Source organism: Lichenostomus cassidix, chromosome 3 (assembly GCF_008360975.1).
Source record: "Lichenostomus cassidix isolate B80296 chromosome 3, HeHo_3.0, whole genome shotgun sequence".
NCBI classification, from domain to species: domain Eukaryota; kingdom Metazoa; phylum Chordata; class Aves; order Passeriformes; family Meliphagidae; genus Lichenostomus; species Lichenostomus cassidix.
Genome location: NC_139483.1, coordinates 5151731 through 5172660, shown reverse-complemented (window position 1 = coordinate 5172660; position 20930 = coordinate 5151731). Strand labels below are relative to the sequence as shown.

Genomic DNA, 20930 nt, shown 5'->3' with positions numbered 1-20930 from the left:
TGTCTGTTGTGAGGGTTCTTTTCATGTGCTGCTGTTTCTAAAGACTGTGTACACCTTGTCTGTTTTGTCTCTTACTCAAATGCTATTTTTTTCCTTCTTCCTCTTGCAGGATCCAAGCAAAGATCCCTGGGTTGAAGCGCAAAACTGAATAAAAAAAGCCTGAAGCAACTTATCAATAGGAAGTTCTTCTTTAAAGGGGGAAAAATACTCATTGGATTCACACGGGGAGGGTCAGGGAATAGCAAACCCCTTGACATTGCAGTGCAATTTCACAGATCTTTATTTTTTAGCAACGCAGTGTTTGAGGAAAAATAACTGTTTTGACTGCCATGTGTTTCATCATCTTAAGTATTGTAAGCTGCTATGTATGGATCTAAAACTAATCATCTTTCCTTATCCTGTGTGCAGCACTGGCTAATACAAACGACTGAGACAGCTGTACATTTGCTTCATCAGAGGTAGTTCCTGCTGCGTTCTGGAGGTGTAGAGCAGGTGGGGCAGAGGAGAACACTTCCCAGTTTGTGCACTGTGTATGGTCTGTGTAGATTGATGCAGATTTTCTAAAATGAGATGTTTTAGAAGAATATACCAGTTTAGCAAGTTTTGAAAAATCTTGCCTTTTTGGTATGAGTATAGCTGTATTGTGATTTTATTGTTTTATCAATTGCCAATATATATATATATATGTGTTTCACAAAGCTTAGATCTTTCAGCTGCTCCACAGTGCTTTGTACTTCAGAGAACTGACTGAGGCCTGGATGAGCTCCAGAGCACATAAGCTTGAGAAACTAAAAATTCTCTGTAAACACTGGCATCTGTTGGAAACAACAAAAGAGAAATGAACAAAGAACCTCCACCTAGAGTAAAAGAAAATTACAGCATCCACTTTGTTGCACAAACGTAAAGTAGTTGATCTTGAGCAAATAATTCTCCAGCTCTCAGACTCTGATAATCTGTGGACCGAGTATCTAATGCTGCAAATGTTGTTTGGAAACTTAAAGCCCTGTCCTGTTATGCAAGAAATGATAAGTGAAAATTTATACACTTGCAGTTTGAGCTGTACTGAACTAAGTCTGTGGAATGCATTGTGAAATGTAAAAAAAAAAATCCCAACAAAAAAGCAAAAAAAAAAAACCAACCCTGAAACCCCAAGTATCAATAAAGCTTATAGACATAAAATAATAATGGTATTTGGCTTTCTTGAGGCAAGTTTAATATATTTGTGTTTATTTTAAGTTCATTGTGATAAATATCCATTGTCCATGGTGGTGGCAGTAGTGTCCGAGTAGCGAGTGGTGCTGCGTGCGTTTGTCACAGTCCCTTTTCTCTCTGCAGTGGCAAGGAGGTTGCCCAGGGCCAGCTCAGCTCCCCTGGCCCAGGGAGCTCCAGAGGGTGTCGGATTCTTGGATTTTTGAGACAGGAGTGGTTGATGCCATTTTCAAGTTTGAAAGAAATAATAAGTCCCAATTATCTTTCCAGATCAATGTGTTGATTCTGATTTAAGAGCTGGACACTGAAAACTTGTGTACAAATTTATTTGAGATGCAAATTTTAAATGAATGGCATCTCGACCATTGAAAAATATAAATTCATGCATTAATATTTCAGTTTACAGTAAAATACAGCATTACTTCTGAGCATTTTATACAGGAAGCCAGACCATAGAAACATACAAACCGTAAGTAAGTGTTTTCCTGACAGACACTATTGCTTGAAGATATTTCTCACATCACTGTTAATTCATTCTGCCACGCAACTGGTTTTATTTGGGATACAATCAACGTGGAAGGAAGGCAAACATGAGTGGTTACAACACAGGCAGAGGTGCTCACTGATGTCACCACCTGACAGAACAGGAATTGATCCCAAAGGTTTCTTTAAAAAAAGACTGCATAGGGACTTGTACTGTGTATCTGACAAACTGCTCTGCTGTATAGTCATATAAGGCATTAATAAATTCAGTTGTAAAAAAAAAAAAGGTGATTCTTTGAGGTTGCTGAAGCACTTTGTGTGTTAAACACAGACAGGAATCCACTCCTTTAATGGGATGTTTTTGCTACTTTTCAATGCAGTGGGCAGCAGAAATGGACTGGCAGGAAGGTGCCAGAGTTCAAAATCCTATTGTCCTGAACTGGGACTCTAAAGCACTATGGCTTTTCAGAGACTAAATGTAAGTCTAAATGTTTTATTTTAGCCTTTATTTATTTTAATTAAGAAAGGTAATTTCAAAATATGGATGTTGTTCCATGCCCAGAATTTAAATATCTTAAATGCCTATTTTGACATTGCCCATATTTGCTATTCTTTCCTAAACTTTGTCCCTTGAGTTTTTGGTTTTGACAAAATGTTTTAACAAATAGTGAAGGGCTTGAGTTGCCTTTTGGGAATATCTGTCCATGGTTCCACTTCACCCCAGAGGCAGCTCTGCTTGGCTCTCAGCTGTCCCCCAGGCCAGGACAAGGGGCTGTGGGGGGTGAGGGAGAAGCAGGGATGGGGGGAGGAGCCCAGAGGCAGCCAGGATAAGCTTTCCCGAAAACCAGCCTGCATTTCCTGATACCAGGGATTTATGTTCTGCTTACCAGCAGCATCGACTGGCTGGAGGATACACACAGCCCTCCTATAGTGACATTCCAGGGATTCCTTTAGTGAGGCTTAGGACGCCCCTCCAGAACAGGAAATAGGGATTCATGGAGGCTTTCCAACCAGGCCAAGATTCTGGCTGGCCACTGCCTGTAGGAGTGTAAAGCACATTTTCCCAGAAATGGGGAGCATGCAGGAACACTTGGGGAATGACTCCCTCAGTATTGGTGTTAAAGTGTCTTTAACCACGTCTGTCCAAACCCTCTCCTCTCACTCACTGTTGGAGTTCAGCTTGCACTGCTGGCTGCGGGAGCAGCTGCCCAGGAGCTGGAATGCCATCACTTTGACCTTCTGACAGCACAGAGCCGTTTGCTGTTGGAAACAGTTGGGAATTCACTTGTGAAGGTATTAAAAACCCAAAGCAGAAAACAGGGATAATGTAAGTACCCAGCTGGAAAAGGTGTGAATGGTTTAGCCCTCTGGGTGAGAGTCATAGCACCGTGTGTGGAAAGCAGGTGGGGAGGCAAGGCTGCAGCCCAAACTACTAGAAAATTATTCCAAGGCACTTCATGGATAGAAAATTCTGCCAAATATATATATTTAAAAATAAAATGGACTAAAAAAAAAAAAAAGGATACTTTGCTCCTTCAATTAATGAAAGCTGAAGGTTGACCTTTCCCCCCCACCCCCAGCCTGCTTGTTAAATGCTCCCAGCTTTACTGAGTGCACCAAATTTGAGTTTGAAGCAGGTTTGGTTAAAACCCACCCCCTTTTTGACTTTTGTTCAAGCCACAAATTTGGAAATTAAAGGGCCCAGCATTTTGTCAGCATTATCTTCCCTTTTTAGTCATGGTTTGAACAACACAGTATTAGGCAAAAGCAGCTTTGTGAGTGAACTGTTCATCCCTTTGGGATGCCCCCAGGTTACCCTTCAAACCTCAGCTTCCTTTGCAAGGGCATTGGGCTTTCCAACGCCAGCTCCCATTCCCTCTTGGTTAGTTGGGATGAGTGATCTGAAATGTCAGCCTGCAGCAGGGCTGGGATTCCTGCAGCCAGAGGGGCATTTCCAGCTGTCCCGGCCAGTGCAGGACAGCAGCAGCCAGAGGCTCCTCAGAGGCAGCGCCACACAAACACACTGTGGAGGAGGGAGAACAGGGATCAGCCTTTGGCACTGCCTGACAGGAGCCAGGAGCAAACACTGTGTGTGTGTGAAATACAGACTGTGAGCACGTGTGTGAAATACACTGTGTGTGCACTGCTGCTCTATGTGTGTGTATATGTGGGCAATGTGTGTGCACTGCACATGTGCATGCCTGCAGTCTATGCAATGTGAGCACTGTGTGCACACTGCATGTCTGTGCAGTGTGTGTGCACCTCTGTGTGTCACGTGTGCCCTGTGAATGTGTCTTTCTGTGGCTGTGTCTGCACTGCACATATGTGTGTGTGCTCTTCATGCAAGTGTGTGTGCAGTGTGTGCCCACTCTATGTGTGTGTGGCTGTGTGCAGTGTCAGCCTGTGTGTGTGGGCACTGTCACTGTGTCTGTACTGTGTACGTGCAGCACATGTGTGCACCATGTGACTGTGTGTCTATTGTGTGTGTGTCTGTATGTGCTGAGTATCTGTGTCTATCAGTGTATGTCTATATGTGTGTGTGCAAATGTATCTGTGTGTGCCCTTTGTATCTGCAGTGTGTGTGCTCTGTGTCTGTGCATGTGCACTGTGTGTATCCATGTCTGCACTGTGTGTGTACACTGTATGTCCGTGTGTGTGCAAGGGTGTCTGTGTGAGGGGTATCTGTGTCAATCTCTGTGTGGGTGATGCATGATGCTTGTGTGTCTGTGTATGGTGTCTGTGTGTGTGAATTTGCATCTTTGTGTGCAGGGGGTGTCTGAGTGTATGTGTGGTGTCTGAGTGTGTGAGATGTTTGTGTGTGTGTGTCTATGTGGGAATCTGCCTTTGTGTGTGTGGTGTTTGTGTGTTTGTGGTGTCTCTGTGTGATACTTGTGTGTGTGGGTGGGTGGGTTTAGCTCTGTGTGGGTGACCCTGTGTGTTTCTGTGTGTCTGTCTCCCTCTGTCTGTCACTGTCTCTGTCTCTATGTGTCTGTGTGTCCCTGTCTGTGTGTCTGTGGCTCTGTGTGGGTGTCTGTCGGTGTGTTGCTCCTGTGCCTTGTGCCCAGCCCCGTGCCCAGCCCTGTTACCTGCAGTCGTCCCCTCCGGTGCTCACCACGAACTTGTCGTCGTGCGAGAAGCGGATGTTGGTGACATGCGCCGAGTGCCCAAAGTACCGCTTGTGTTTGGCCTGTGGGACAGGGGACAGCAGCTCAGGGGTGGCACGAGGCAAAGCTCTGTGCCCACAGCCATCCCAACCCTGAGGCCTTTTCGCTCCCTGGCAGCTGCCCATGGATGGACTGTGCTGTTTGGATGCTGTAGAATTGAGCGCTGAGGTTTGGGAATAGCACAAGCTGCTCAGGTGAAAATAAAACAGGCACTTACAAATTTCTCCGTGCATGGGAAGTCAAACAGCTTCACCAGCCCAAAGTCATCTCCCGTCACTATATTGAGGCCAGCGTGGGTCACACAGGCACAGTTGACATCTGCTTTATCTGCATTTCGTGGCCAGATCCCAATGACTTCATCTCCAAGAATGCTGTTCCAAAATCAAGGTAAATAAAATGCATTAGACCCATAAGAGTTAACTCGCTGCTGCTCTTGCACAGGGTGCAGAGCCACCACAGCCCAATAATAAAAAAATTGCTTCCCTTAAAATAAAATTGTCCCCTCTAAATGATTGCCCTGAACTCATCACAGAGACTGTCACACTAACACATCATGTTTGTGTGATTCTTAAGCAATCTCCATCCATAAATCCTTAGGTTTATTTTCCATGAAACCACTGGCATCATTCTACACCAGCACCCTGTGCAGCTCTGGTCTCTATGAGGCTCCCCCAGGATTTCTGACCACAGTATTCCCTTAGCCATGAGATCCTGAATGAGGGAATGCTTGTCTGGATGGCAACTCCTTCTCAGAAATAGGTGTTCTGCCTTTGGCTTCAGCTCCTCAGTCATTTACCCACAGAGTCACTGCCAGAGGCTTCTGCTCCACTCCCACCAGCTGTCAAGAGCCCTCAGAAATAGGGAATTTGGGGCAGATTTTTATGCCAGCAGAGCAGCCAGAGTAGGAGGATTCTCATTTACCTTCTCCTAAGCCTGCCTGACTCTCACCCACTGTCAGCTCTTGCTTTGGCCTGTCCCACTTCTCACAGGAACAGCACAGCCAGAGTTCTGCAATGCTGGGGGGAGATTCCTGTGTTCATCCACATCAGGAAGTGTATTTTAATGACACTCAAACTCCTTAATACAATCAGTGTGTATTTCCAGGCCTTCTGTGCTGCTGGTGTTTGCTGATGTGGGACAAGGCAGCCTGGAGTGGCCCAGAGCCATGTGAGGGACAAGTGGCAATGAGCCACTGTGGCTCTGTGACAGCCCCTGGTGTAATTACCGCAGCACTAATTACTATGGACACTGAACAGCCACAACTGTGTGTAAATTCCCAAGGGTGTCAGGTGGAGCTCTGAGGAAGCAGGGCCTGGATGCACTCGCAGGTTTGCCAGGCCCTGGGGACATCTCAGCATTTCCTCACTCAAACCTCGTGACTGGATCTCAGCTCTGGCCCCTGGCCCCACACTCTCCTTAGGTTTTACCTGGTCCACGTGGCCCAGGTGATTTTCTCTATGACTGCAGGGTCTGTGATTTGCTTTCCCAGTGGCACCTCGTGAACTTGACGCTTGTAGGCACCTGTTGATACCTGAAAGTGGGAAAGGAAAAGCCTGGAAACTCTGCTAGAAATACACGCTTTTCTCTAAGACTTCCAGCAGTCTCACCAGATTTTATCAGGAATTAAACATCTAGGATAACATTTCTCTTTTTTCCTCATTAGCTGGAATTCATCATGTGCCATGTGAGGGAATAACACCATTACAGGAAGGAGGTGCTCACATGCAGAGCTGACAGGTTTTCTCTCACTTCTATACTTTATCTCAACCCCATTTTACTAAATCAGAAACATTTCTAAAGGAAATCTCACAGATTAACCCAGCTGTCACACACATCCCAGCCTTGGAGAGGAGGAGAACTGCTTTCATATAGTTACAATCCACAATTTCTTTCTCATTGTTGTACCCGTTGCATTGACCCGGGATAACTCTTTGCCCTCAGCACAGCTCCATCTTGTTATGATGGCACAATAAATCCAAGCACTCCTGGGGCTATCCCAGACATACCTGGATGTACCTGCTGTCTGCAGAGAAGTCCATCTGTATGACAAAACTGGCAATGTCCTTGCAGTAGCCAATTCGGTTTAGGGTTGTGCCTTGAGTGAGATCATAAAAATCCACAGTATGTTCTTGTGAGCCCACTGCCAAAAACCTGTTATCTGGGCTGATCCTAGACAAGAAAACACGGAGCGGGGAAGTCATTGGCTGTTTAGGTGCAAGATTTGCTTTTGTTTCTCATGTTAACATGACAGTAACTTTTTTTACTGGAAAACACAAATAACTTCCTTTTGACAGCATGACTGAATCCCAAGCAAACCTTGATGCTTAACAGCAGAGGAATACTGAGGATATCTCTGACAAAGGGCAGAGTTAGATGGGATATTGTGAAGGAATTGCTCCCCATGAGGGTGGCGAGGCCCTGGCACAGGCTGCCCAGAGGCTGCCCCTGGCTTCCTGGCAGTGTCCAAGGCCAGGTTGGACAGGGCTTGGAGAAACCTGGGATAGCGAAAGGTGTCCTTGCCCTTCTAGGAGGTTGGACTGTATAAACTTTAAGGTCCCTCCCAATCCAGACCATTCTATGACTCTGTTCTATATTGTTTGTACTTAACTGATGTTAATATTGCACTCACACAAACCCACAGCACAGTGTGCAGAGTGACATTAACCCTCTGGGAGTCAGCAACAGGAATTGCAATTTGGAAAATGAATTTCCATAATCTCAGCTGTGCAGCGGGGCTGTAACTGAACTGCTGCACCACCACGGTGCCCCTCACGAGCTCACACAGGTTTCCCCAAACACAGACTTACAAAACCTCTGCAAATCCACTTGGGACTCGATGGATGTCACCTTGAGCCAGGGCTGCTCATTTTGAGCACTTCATACCTGATATCCTGAATTGCAGACTTCCTGTCCCGCTTCTTGCCCCAGACCTTGAGGCTGTTGACCAGCAGGACAACAAACTCTCCGTTCCTCATGCCAATGGCCACCATCTCACCGTCAGGGCTGTAGGCAGCGCAGCGTGCAGGGTGCCCCAGGCTCACCTTGTTCACCAGCTTCTGTGGGGACACATGCAACAGGCTCACACCTCCCCCAGCACAAGGAAAGCTTCCAAACACGAAGTATAAAACCCTTTTAATGAAAAACAAATTGTCTCTGTTTTCCTCTAAACATAAACCCGAAATGTCATACTGAGACTCGCATCCCACCAGGCATATGTCACAAAGCAGGCTTCAAAATAGAGATGTGATTCAGATGGGAGGTTCATGTTTGCATTATTTTATAGAGTGACATCCAGTTTCACAAGAGAAAAAGGACTATTTAGCAGAAAGAGCTGAAAAATCTATTTCCTAATTTGTTTCAAAGGTGACTTTGACAGCTTCAACAACTGCTGATTGGCACAGAGCTTTCCCCTTTCATTAGATATGTGAAAACACCCTAGAAAGCTCTTGCATTTTCACCTAGCTGGTTGTATTTATAATATATTTGTTTCCCTCATTTAAAATTCTCCCTGTTGGCTCAGTTAACAACCTTTTGAAAAGGTTTATCTTGGCCAAAATAAGCAGAAACCTTTCTGGTGGTTTTTTTTGTTTTTTCCCCTCAATGTTTTATTTGTTGTTGTTAAAAATGGTTGCTGTTAGTCAATTTGGCTTGGAAAAAACCCCTGAGGCAACAAGCTGAGTTCCAAAGGAAGGCTCTGAAGAGGAGGGAGCTGTGCCTGCCAGGAAGACAGAATGATGGGCAGGGGCTGTGTGTGTGTGACAGCACAGTCTGTGTCACCCAGACTGGCAATGTGCAATTAAAATGCTTCCTTGATCCCCCAGCCTGCAGCTTTAGACCAGAATAAGCAATGCCCAACAGGAGGCACTCCATGGGCACAGGTGTGCTGCTGAATCCCTACATTCCTCTGGGAGTGCCTCCTGTGGGACAGCCCAGCATCACTGCTGTGCCAAGGACTCATCTTTGCACTCCTGGCAAGGAAAGAACTGGGGCAAAACAGGACCAAACCCTGCTCAGGACAGAAGCAAAACCCTGCTCACATTCCAGGACTGCTCAAAGGCACAACTGGAAAAACAGATGCTTGGATAACATGTTTGTTTCTAATCCCACACTTCTGCATTTACAACACTCACTTTGTCCGACAGGTCCCATATCCTAGCTGTTCCATCGTTGCTTGCAGAGATAAATATGTCTTTGGAGGGGTGAGTTGCCAAGCCCCAGATCTCCCCTTCCATGTGACAGTCAATCAACAAGTTTGAAGCAGCATTTTTTTCTCCTACTTCAAGGATTTCTCCATCTTTCGTTCCCACTAAGATTTTCCCCTGTTTGTAGCCCAAATGAAAAGAGTGGAGAGAGGTTGTCATTTTAACAGTAACATACTGCCCTGGTTTGAACTGCCAGAGCTTCCTTGGCAAACACTTAGAAAATGCATAAACGGATCAAGTTTGGAATTGGTTAATGGCTACTTGTGTGGAAATATAAAGCAACATTCCTCAGTGGTGGTGTTAGCAAGGAATATGTCAGATTCCTGGGCAAAGTGAAATAGAGACCATCCCTGGAGCTCTGGGCTGGACAGGTCCCATCCTGTGCAGCACCAGGTGCTCCTCTTCATTTACAATTTGAACAGGTGCAAGAGTGACTGCAGCAACTCAAAGTACTCTGCTATTTCTACTGCATTCCACTTTACCAAAACTCGAGGTCTCTCGGTGGAGGTTTTGTGACTTTAAAGAACAACTAGCAGCTGTGCTCTGCTGTGCCTCGGGAAAGCAGCTGAGCTGTGCCTCTCCTGCCCGCAGGCTCCCCCCGGAGGCACGGGAGGCTCCTCACCTTGCCGCGGCACACGGAGCGCACGCACTCGATGAGCTGCCCGGTCTCCAGCTGGAAGGCTCGGCACCTCTTCATCTCCTGGTCCCACAGCTTCACTGCTCCCCCCTCCTTCGTGCTGCAAAGAACGCCTGCTGTTACCTGCACGGCTCCTTCACATATGGAAACCCCACCAGGATTTTTCTGCTTAAATCACAAAACATACATCAAACCACCTTCCACTCTATATAAAGACACTTCTCTGTGGTGCAACGGGAAGCAGATAACAAAAAATTAAATGCGTTCACACTTCATGTTTTAAACAGCACCATAATTTGTACAAACCAAACTGTTGCTGTCACTTATCTCAAATCTCTGTCACTTGGCAAATATGTTACTTGTGTTAAGTCCAAGACCTGCAGTATCTCCACTGGGAGAAGCTGTCTGTAGTTTGACAGAATTAACAAATGAAGAAAACCCCACTTATGACAGAAGCTCAAGCAACAAGGAGCTTATCCAGGTGTTTGGATCAATCCCTAAGAGGTTCAAAGCGTCCTTGGAACATAATGTGCGTGTCTGGGACCCTCCAGTGTCCTCCTTTAGTCCTTCACTTACTGAGGCACCTGGGCAGGTTATGCAAAATTGAGAGTGAAGCTGCTACAGCAGAGAGACCACATCTCTCAGGGGTGCTGGATAGACAATTAAAACAAAAAGCACACAAGAGAGACAAAAGCTGGGCACTTGAGGAAGGTTGTGTGTCTTACGGCCTCTCCTTCCCTCCGGTGACAATGAGCCCATCCCGCAGAGTGGTGTACATGGTGAACACTGGTCCTGTGTGAGCTTTGGCCACCAGCCTGACCAGGAAATGGTCCTTCCACACGTAGACATCTCCGTTTATGGCACCGGTGAACGTGAGGTTGTTCTGCAACAGACAGCAGCTATCTCTGATACAACAGACACTCAGCATTTTCGCTGAGCTTCAAATAAAATTCTTTAAATTAAATCTAAAAGTCCTTAATGACCTCACCACTGGTTGTATCACTGGCATGAGTCACGCCAAATACCATTAGCAGAAAAAGTTATACACTAAATAACAGATTATGGTTTTTTACGTTAAACAGCAAAGTGCTAAATAACCAGTAATTTCTTTAAATACTGCGTTTAAAGGGCAGTAGGCATGCACAGAACTTAACAGAAGACATTCATCCAACTGTGCTCAGGAAATTTAGGGAAGGATCTCAAGGGGTAGAGGTTTTAAATCCACATTTCACTACCAAGCACTGTCCCCACCGGGCTGGATCTCAGCCAAGAAAACTGACACTTGTGGGTTTAATACGCTTGTAACCTAAAATCCTACAGCAGCTGATCTGAACTCACTGCTCCGAAGGCAACAGAAAGCATGGTTTGCATTTTGGCATCTTCCATGGAACCAATGACTCCTTTTTTGTAGAGCAAAGCGCTGCCAGCCAAGGTCCAGAACTTCATGTGTTTGACCCCCACAGACACAAACTGGGTGTCAGAGTCTGGGCGGAACTCGACAACGAAGATCCTCTCCAGGTGTCCTCCCCTGCTGGCAACTTTAGCCCCTGGTTGAATGAGGAAAGGATAAAAATAAAGCTGAATTTACCTGACAAATGAAGCTCTGATACAATTTTATCAAATAAATTGAGCTGGTATTGGATTAGAGATCTGTGTCCCACATGCTGAAAGCTGCAAATCCCAACACTATTTAGTGTAGCAAACAGCTAAATGTAACCCCCAAGGTCTCTGGTTATTCCATTGCATCCCACAGATTTAGGAAATGCAGATTTAAGGCCTTCATAGCACAATCTGTCTCCTGGGTCAGTGAAATAGCACAGAAATGTTGGATATCATCTGGCGAAAAATGCACAGGGACACACTAATGAGCTGAGACACTTTTCCTCTCCCCTCCACCAATTCCAAAGATAATTCTTTTCTGGCAATTACTTCCCAAGGGCCTACCTCCAGCATAGAATTTCAAGTGTTTTAGGAAAGAAAATTATTTTCCTTAATTTCATGTAATTCTATATGAAACAACATCCTTTCCTTAATTGTCACTTAAGACAGATGTTTAAAACATATCTTATTCATATTTTCTAGCCCTTTGCCATCTCCTTTAGCTGATTTTGGTGTTTATGGAGCTGGGATGCTCAAAGTAAGGACACAAATCTAGTGCAAAGACTGGAAAGTCAAAGCAAATCACTGTGCACAGCTCTGTTAGGCTGCAGTAACACAATTTCCCCCTGGTTTTTACCTTCCTGCCACCTCCACACCGTGATGGTGTGCTCTGGGTCAATCCCCACTGACACCAGAAGTTTGCCAGTGGCACTGAAGTTCACATAATTGACCCCTTTGGTGTGGAAGCAGCGCAGCATGGAAAGGGTTTGCTTGCTCATGGCATCCCATATATGAATTGTGGGGGTTGTACCTGTGGGCAGAGAGAGGCATTAAAAGAGAATTAATTCCGAAAAGCTTCAGGGCAAACCAAACATTTCTCAAGAACATTTGACCTGAACAGACATTAGTTGGGGGGTTGGATTTGTTTGAAGATTAGCACTACTGGAAAACAAAGAGAAATCAAAATAGCTTGCAAAACACAGGGGGGGGAATCATTGTAGTCCATGAAGCCAGACAAGTTCTAAAAGAACAAAACATTTATGAAGAGCCTCATGCAAAAGAAATTGCCTGCAGATGTTTCACTTGTATCCATGGTTCACACAGATACAACGAGGCAACATGGAACTTGCACAGGACTCTGCTAAATTCACAAACAAATCAGCCTTACCTGGGAATTCTGTCATGTCACCTGCATTGTGAGAGCAATGGCAAATGAGGAAGCACCAAAGGAAAACAATAGGTGAAATAAGTCATGTGTCTCGTGCCAAAGTGCCAGCATCAGCACCAGAAGGAAAACAAAATTAAAAACTTGGAAATGGATATGGATTAAATCAACAAAACAAATAAGCAGGAATATTGTTGAACTTTTTTGGGTATACTGGTTTTTATACACAAATATTGCAACAATATTTAGTACTTTTAAGTTTTAAAAGTGGTATTTAAAAGAAATGCTAAAGACATGCATGTTTCAAAAATTCAAAAGTGAAGTGACTCTGTAGTTGCATAAAGTATCAACCAAACTCAGAACCACTGATCTCCTGGGGCCGGGGAAAAGAGCCTTCAGCCTTTTCCATGTCACAGAAATCAGCATTTTGCACAGCTCTGACTCCACGTGCAGGTTTGGATGCTCCCTCCACATTCCAGCTGAAGTGACCATGCTCAGTACAGGCAGCAGAGTGTCAAGGTGTTCATCACTACCATTTCCTGCCCCCTGTTAAGTGACTCCTGTCCTTAAGTTATGGATTCCATTCTCCTTCCACAATGGTCTGAGGAGCAGCTCTGACCCTGCTCTCTTCCATTGAGTAAATTATTCCAGCATTAAGCTGAAAGGCAGCAGATCCTTCTCAAGGCTTGGCACAACTCATCCTGCATTCCCCCTGCAATGTTTACTCCTGCACAAGGTCCCAGGGAATCTGACAGGACTCTCCATGTCCCCATAAACACACAAATACATGTGGCTTCTCAGCTGTCCCCTCATATGTGTCATAACTTCTGCTGAGATCTTGCTCTGTCTCTGGCCTTTTCTGTACAGCTCCTGCACTTCTGCAGAGGAAATGATCCTCAGCATATTCTCACTGCTAAACAGTGACTTGGATACAGGAAGGAAAGACAGAATTCTATAAATCAGATTATTGAGATGATTAGGCAGTTTATCAAAGCTTCCCTTTTGAAATATGATTACACTACAATTAACTCCAAAATCCAATGACAATCAGAGATGAAATTGAAACAGCAAGAAAACCCTGGAGCTTGATTACTTCTTCAAAATCAAACAAGTAAAATCCCTAGATAGGAAAGCTCCAAACAAACCAGTGCCTGCTCCCTTAGAGCAAAGCCTTGCAGTGGGTCACGTACCGATCTGGCTGGTGGCCACCACGTTCTTGTACTTGGGGTGCTGGTTCACTGTCAGGCACAGGATGTCATCAGTGTGCTCCAGGTAGAAACTCTGGCTGCCTAGTGACATCCAAACAGGATTTGAGTCACCACAGGGCTGAGGAAAGAGGCACCACAGGAGCACAGTTTGGGCAGTTTGCTACTACTCTGCAGGGGCTGGGAGGCACTAATGCCGCCCGTGGTGCTCTGCTCTCATTCCCAGCCACCATTCCCAAATGCACTGTGGACATAACCATCAACACACAGAGGTGGATGTAAAAGCATGGATATAAAAGCAGTATTTGGGAAATTATCTGCATATCCAGGAATCAGTGCAAGACTCAGCCTGGAGCCACCTGTAACTGCAAGAAACACTAAAACTCCCCAGTGCAAGACCCAAGTTTCTCAGTAAAATCCCAGTAAACTGAGGTGGTGAGTGGGAAGCAAAGTGGAGACAAAACCCTCCCAAGGGAATGAGCCCAGAAAGGACAGATGGGGCCACCCTGGTTTCCCAGCCCACGGGTCAGAGGCTCCTCTAGGACTGGAGATCCCAAAGGCCACCAGATCCAACAACTCTTCTCCCTGTGCCCCTCCTTGGCAGCAGAACTGCCGAATGCACAACTGGGACCATCTGGGAAAAAATCATGTCAAAATTCCTTTAACTCCTCTTTTCCTGAGAGACTCGAAGGATACAGAGATGTTGGTGCCACAAATTAGGGCCAGAGACATTTTTGGTGTTTTTTCTCCTTTACATTACCCAAAAGGCAGGGAATATTTCTACCCCTTCTAAAGAGCAACTTGCTTGGGCTGGATTGCACCAAAACGTGCCCTTCCCTGGAGCATGGCTTTGCTAAAACAACTCAAAATGAAACGATGAATCTTACAGCTCCTCATATTTTTGGGGGTACTCATCACTTCACCACCCAGACTCTCTTTTCCTGAGAGAGAAACCCATTCCCATGTCTTCAGCTACAGGATGAGCTGAGCAGCAGAAACTGCCAATCTGACACTGCAGCCACCTACAGTGGGCTTGTGTTATTTATCAAGATGCAAAACGTGGGAAAGTCACAGCAATATTAAAAAGTTCAGACTTTCAATCAAAAACATTTTCCTTGTATTTTTTTCTCTCTGAGTATTGTTTCAAGTGGAATTACCAGTAGAGAGGTTTTGGACAATGCCTGCTGCAGCTGTGTGGAAAATAATGTCAGCACCATCGTTCAGGTAGTGGAGGTTGTTGCGACAGTCAAACCCTCTATATCCAAACACATGGTCTAAAGCCAGCTCCTGGTCCACAAAAACAAAAAGAGTGAAGACTTAAATGAAAGAAGAAACAAGGAGATTTCAGAGTTTGGATCACCTAAGCACAATTCTAAATTACACAACTACAAATGCCTGGTAGAGGCAATAGAAAAATAAAACAGAAATTAGTTATCCCCAACCTGCTCATTTATTGAGGCATATTATCATCACAGGCTATCAACAACCTTTAATTGGTCAACTAAGGCACTGCACTTGTATATATATATTTTTAAAAATAATTCAGATGGCTATAAATGTTCTGGTTCTGTAACTTTCCATTCAAAACAGATACAACTCACAGAACAGGTTTGAGTTCATTACTCTTACCACCACAGTTTAATATTTATTTAGGGTATCAGGTATTTTAAAGAAGATACTTGGAGAGTTTTCAAAAATCATTCTCACAAACTACCAAATTTCCACAGACCAAATTCTGATCTTACAGTCCTTAAAGGAAGGACAGGACAGGCTATAAGAACCTCTGTAATTGAGATATGAATCAGAGGTGTAATTGCAGCTCCCAACAAGCAGTTGCCAAGGAAATTTCCTCCAGGAACCCAGGATGGTTAATGGATTGTTGTTAAAGCTGCCTCAGAGCCCCAAAGCCAGACCTGATGACTCTCCCAAACACAATCACAGCTCACTGGGAGCAATTCCAATTAGCCACAGACCAAGTGTTGTGACACAGGTCACAAAATATTCCTTATTCTGCATGTTATGTGGGAATTCAAACAGATTGTTTGGGGAGAAAGGGAAATTCCAAAGCCAGTGAGCAAATTCCATCATTCAAAATCCCACACAGGATTCTTCCTGAGCCAAAGTGCTGGTTCTGGCTGCATTTCCCTTGGGATTCAGCAGTGAGCATGGCAATGCACACACTCTGTGATTGTACCTTGCCCTTCACACTGAGACACAAAACAGTGATGGATCTCACCCAGCACGTTACTTTTGAAGAAACTCAAAAAATATGAATCCTGACCTCAACCAGTTTCTTTTTTTTGTTGATGTTGTTCTTTTGCAGTTTCTCAGGCTGAGGAGCAGCTCTGCTCACTGGTGGCCTGAAAGGAACATTGAAAGAAAGGAGACAATCAATATGGTTTAAAGTAAAATACTTTCAAAACCACAGCATGTGTGAGCAGCAAATGGACAGTTGCCCGTGTATGAGCTTTTTTTCAGAGCTGTACAATAAACTGATTAAAATCCCACACTTTTTGATAGAAAGAGCAGAAACACTGAGGTAGATTTTGAAGATGAGTGGCAGAACAACCAACCTTACACCATTTTAAAAGACCCAAAACATAATGATTTAAATCCATGGAAAAATCCTTGGATATGAAATGATGGTAAATTGGTGCTTTCAGAAATGATCTAAAATATTTACAGCTGGCAGTCAACCTTTGCCCTGCCTTGCTTCTTCTGAGAAACCTTGACATAGCTTCAATAAAATCTTCTCAAAATCATATTAAAGATAAAAAGGTTGCATTTAAATGCACAAGTCATTCACCCAAGTGAGTTTAGGAGACCAAGGCCAGCAAAGCGTTTTACATAATTACAGTGGCTAAAAGTAGCTAAAAAGACAAATGCAGAACGCAGACTGAGACACAATCTGACGTGTGCAAATGGTCTTTAGGGCCAGATAACCTCTGCTGCTGCTATTGATCCTGCTGGGAAAAGAGGCACAGAGCTAAGGGGAGCACTTGGAAAGCATTCCCAGAGCTTATGATTCCAGAACTATGTGACCTTGCTATTACATTCCACATGCAGTGAAATTTGTTCCTGTCCTGAGGCTGTAACCACCAGTAATTCCCATTTTACAAAAAAATTAATCAGAGAAGAATGAAATATCTTTCATGTACAGGGAGCTGCTTTTTCTGGAGCTGGATTTTTCATGGAAGATATGAAAGGAATACCTTCAGCAGACAGAGCACAGTGGGAATGAGCAGCAGGAAAACCTGAGCTCTGAGACAGAGCAAAGCTGCAGCTAACCAACCCACCCCACTCCTCAGGCACTCCAAGGACCAACAAGCACATCAGCAGGTGACCCCATGACACGAAGAGAGTGAAAGAGTTACCTTGATCCCCTTGTAAGCAGCAAATAAAGCCAAGCAAGAAACTTAATAGAGTTTAGGTGTCACTTCTGAGCACGAGACTCATGCACAAGCACTTTCAGAGCGCAGCAGTCATTCCTTGGCCACAACACATGCTATCCAAGCATGCCAGCAAGAACTAAAACAGAAACCAAAGAGTGCACCAGTCTGCAGATCCAGAAACATCACAGCCCGACATCCCTGGGCAGACCTGGAGCTAAAGATCCTATGGGATGGAGGGGAAAAGGAAGCTGCACCCAAGCTTCCTGCACACTTTTTTGCACTGGAGCAGAACAGGGTTCCATGGCTGGTTTATTTTCAGGAGCCTGGCAGGGAGGGAACTGGTACAAAGTTGACAGTCCCCTAAGCACTGCTGAGATTGCACACAATGGATGATTGTTTTCCATCCCAGTTCAGCTGCAATTCAGCCCACAATTGCTGTGGGGAGGCCAAGTCACTCCCAGGACAGCCTGTCCTGCTTTGTCCATGGGGAACAAGTACCTTTATTTCCCCAGAAAGCAGTCACTCGAGTCCCCTGGGGTGACCCTGGCTGGAGTGGGACCAAGCAGCAGTGCAGTCACCAGCAGGGAAGGGGCAGAGGAAGTTATTACAAAACTTAATTGTCTTACAAAATAAATTTGTTATTTTATTTCAGCCCAGATTGCGCTGAAGCACTTAGGAAAATAATTGTTCAGACTCAGCACTTAGGAAAATGATTGTTTTCTTGTGTGCTTTTTCTGTTTTAGTGTTATTTCAAACTGGATCATTGTCACATCTCTTTACCTAGGAATATCAAAGTTTATGACAAGAGCAAGCCAAAATACTTCATGAAAGCAAGAGAACACTACCACTATGACATGCTTGATAGTCACTAGATTGTAAGCATGAGGTTCAATCTGGAGACACACACACACAGATACTTTTATAAATACCTACTCACAGCACACACAAACACAGATGTTGTGTGCATTCATATATACACAGCCATGTATATATACACACGTGTGCATTCACTGCCTCATAACCATCCTCATAAAACAAACAGAAAGCAGCACATTTCTAACATCTTAGGAAGTCATTTCACTTTTAACAAGCCTGTGACCACACCTAACTTGTTTTGACACAGAAGATGACACTGCCAAGACAAGAAATTCACGCTGCAGCAAACGACATCTCTTTGAAAGCCCTGTTGGATCTGTGCAACCAGCATGGCACATGAACAGCAATCCAGGCCTTTGCTGGGCTCCCCAGCAGTACTTACTTGACAATTCCCTGCCTCCAAAGGAAAGCAAGTTAAAACATAACACAAGCATTAACGGTTTCTTTGCAGCAATTTTAAACAAACCTGCTTAGAGTACGTTATGGGATGGAGGAGTTCTGGGAAAGGTAAGACACAGACAGACATTAGAGGGCTCTTCAGGTGCTGTGAGTACAGCAGAGAAGGTTTCTGTTACTCATGGCAATCTCCAGGCTGTTCTCACATGAGTCAGGGACAGAACCCCAGGTCCAGATCCAGACTGACAAAACCTCAGCACCACCTTCATGCAGAAATGTGAAAAGGTGTGAGTGAACATTCCCTCCAGCCACGGAGGGACAGGAGCCCCAATCAGGGGTGGGGTGAACAGGCAGCACAACAGAAAGACACAACAAGAGCTGGGCTAGGGGAAGAGGGAATGGGGTTTTGGAAGAGAGTGGCACCTTGAGCCAGGAAAGAGATGTGACCTTAGAGAACAGAGTCAAACTATGGGGGGGAAAAAGCTAGATCTGTTTAGACAGAAAATAAAGGAGAGAAAAAGCAGATCATTAAATAAACAAATTCTATGGGATGGAGACATAACCAACTCCTGTTTCCAGGGCACAGGCCACAACTTCTGTCTGGTTGGAGATGCTGTCTGCAGTGGCAATAAACTGGGGAGAACACAAACATTCTGCTCCAAGGCCAATGGGAACAGCATAGGAACTCCAGAAACAGCATCACATGAAAGGGACCAACAAGGTCTGGTGCAGGGACAGATGGACAGGAGTGTCCTGCCACCCAGAAGGTGATGGGCTGAGCCAGCAGGAATGGGTAGGGAAAAGCTTAGAGAGCCCAAAAGGGAGACTGACATGGATTTACATGGCTGCAAACTGGAGAGGGAACACACTTGGATCTACACAAACATGGACTGCTCCTGAGAAGAGACAATGAGGTTCAAGGAGAGGTAGGATGGTAGGTTGGGGTGGGCAAATATCCAGAACAAATATCCAAGATTTAAAAAATATACTATTCATTTCAGAAAAAATGCAAAAGCAGGTTTTAAAAGTGCCCTTCACCAGTGACAGGAGGGACTCCCTAATGCCAACAAACTGCTGCAAAACTCCTTGAGCTTTCCTTAATCTCTTGAGAGACTTTGTGAGCTCTAAACCCTTGGATTTTCCCATCCCAACATACATAGGAATTCTGCATACAACTTTTCCTGCTGTTACTTTTTCTTAATGCTTTGTAGCTCTCATAAGACAACAAAAAGAATAGCATCCAACATGAAAATGTCCTACTCTCAAAAACAATCAAAGCAAAGCTGAAACAGAACTGAAGGGAATCATCAGTGGTCAACTAAGCTATTTTTTTAAAGCACTGAAAAATCCTTACAATATTTATAACCTGACATGTATGCTGATGGACTCTTCAAAAAAAAAAATCAGAAAGTATTGCAAGACATATGGTGGGGCAGCCATTGTCACAGCCTGTCAAGGCAGCTGGTCACAGCATTCCCAGGTCACTCCAGCTCAGTGTCCACATGTGAAATGAGCAAAACAGCAATTAGCAAGGAGGACAATCACTTTGGAACAAAACCAGAGAGTCTTTGTTCTGAGCACCTTGGGAAGTTGTTCCCTAAACAAGTCCTGTACTCACAGCCTGGCCCTGCAGGGGACCAGGACCTGATGTCCTCCACATGCTGGACACTCTGGACATGCCATCCCTCACACTCTGGACTCTCCAGACACACTGTCCCTCACACACGGAAAGGAACTGTTTTGTAATTCCTTACATAAGATCTAACATATTTTGAAGCTGTACTGTTTAAATAAAACCCTCCAACCAATAGAATAAGGCAGTTGTACGGGCAGATCCTCCCTCTGCATGACCAAACAGGAGAAACACTGCTTTTCCCATCAGCCCTGGACTACATCCCACACAAAAAATCCCCAGGAAAGCTGAATGTTTCACCTCACCCTCAGCACAGAGAGCACTCAGGTTCTGCAAGAGGAATGTTGGGAACACGTGGCCACGTTAGCATCCCTCAGTTCCATCCCCCCCAGAGTCACACAAATGGAAAAGACCTTTGGGCCAGCTGTGTGCTGACCTGTGGGAGCAGTGAGATTGACTCTGAGTTCAGCTGCTTGGCAGGGACTGACAAATACCAGTCACAATGTGTACAAGCCTTGGGGACAACTGGGATGAAACCAGCAGGCTGTCAAACACAGTTAGGGTGCATTAACTTGACATAATGCTGTTGAGAAAGTAAAAGTGAATATTCCAAAGGATACTCCTCACCCTCAAATGCAGAATTCAGACTGAATAAGCCCCAAATTATTTTCTCCACCCCAAGGATGTGTTTTTCCAGATACATTTTGAATAGTCCCCACCTACACATAAATACAACACAGATTCACACTCAAAGCTTTTACAGTGCACCCACAGAGGTGTGTGTGTAAAGGTGCAGGAACCAAGGCTGTAACCATATGTCTAATAATTCACTTTATGGTGCAAAGGCTTGTGGGGGCTATTTTGAAAGCCTATAGAAGTCAGCTCATGTTGTTTTAAAGAAATCAATAATCTAAGGAGTAACATTTAAAGAGAGAAAGTTCTTTAACCTTTCACCTTTAGCAGGACATA

The 20930-nt window shown here is 44.7% G+C and overlaps 2 protein-coding genes across 18 annotated transcripts in view; one reads left to right on the top strand and one right to left on the bottom strand.

Moving 5' to 3' along the window:
• The window catches only part of RTN4 (reticulon 4), a 42076-nt gene extending 40891 nt beyond the window's left edge, over nt 1-1185 (top strand). For all 9 annotated transcript variants that reach the window (XM_085054160.1, XM_085054157.1, XM_085054158.1 and 6 more), the window contains one exon: nt 110-1185. In XM_085054160.1, coding sequence (XP_084910286.1) covers nt 110-152 — 43 coding nt within the window. In that variant the 3' untranslated portion in view covers nt 153-1185. The remainder of the gene's footprint in view (nt 1-109) is intronic.
• EML6 (EMAP like 6) overlaps nt 1086-20930 on the bottom strand; it is a 93543-nt gene continuing 73698 nt past the window's right edge. For 6 of the 9 annotated variants that reach the window (XM_085054149.1, XM_085054152.1, XM_085054150.1 and 3 more), the window contains 15 exons: nt 15946-16024; nt 14822-14951; nt 13650-13748; nt 12463-12483; nt 11932-12105; nt 11034-11242; nt 10421-10578; nt 9681-9795; nt 8987-9175; nt 7740-7912; nt 6863-7025; nt 6284-6387; nt 5074-5227; nt 4779-4879; nt 1086-3715 (listed from right to left, as the gene is read on the bottom strand). In XM_085054149.1, coding sequence (XP_084910275.1) covers nt 3691-3715; nt 4779-4879; nt 5074-5227; nt 6284-6387; nt 6863-7025; nt 7740-7912; nt 8987-9175; nt 9681-9795; nt 10421-10578; nt 11034-11242; nt 11932-12105; nt 12463-12483; nt 13650-13748; nt 14822-14951; nt 15946-16024 — 1894 coding nt within the window. In that variant the 3' untranslated portion in view covers nt 1086-3690. Of the gene's footprint in view, nt 3716-4778; nt 4880-5073; nt 5228-6283; nt 6388-6862; nt 7026-7739; nt 7913-8986; nt 9176-9680; nt 9796-10420; nt 10579-11033; nt 11243-11931; nt 12106-12462; nt 12484-13649; nt 13749-14821; nt 14952-15945; nt 16025-20930 lie in introns of those variants that run through there. The other 3 variants (XM_085054154.1, XM_085054155.1, XM_085054156.1) reach the window with 2 other exon arrangements.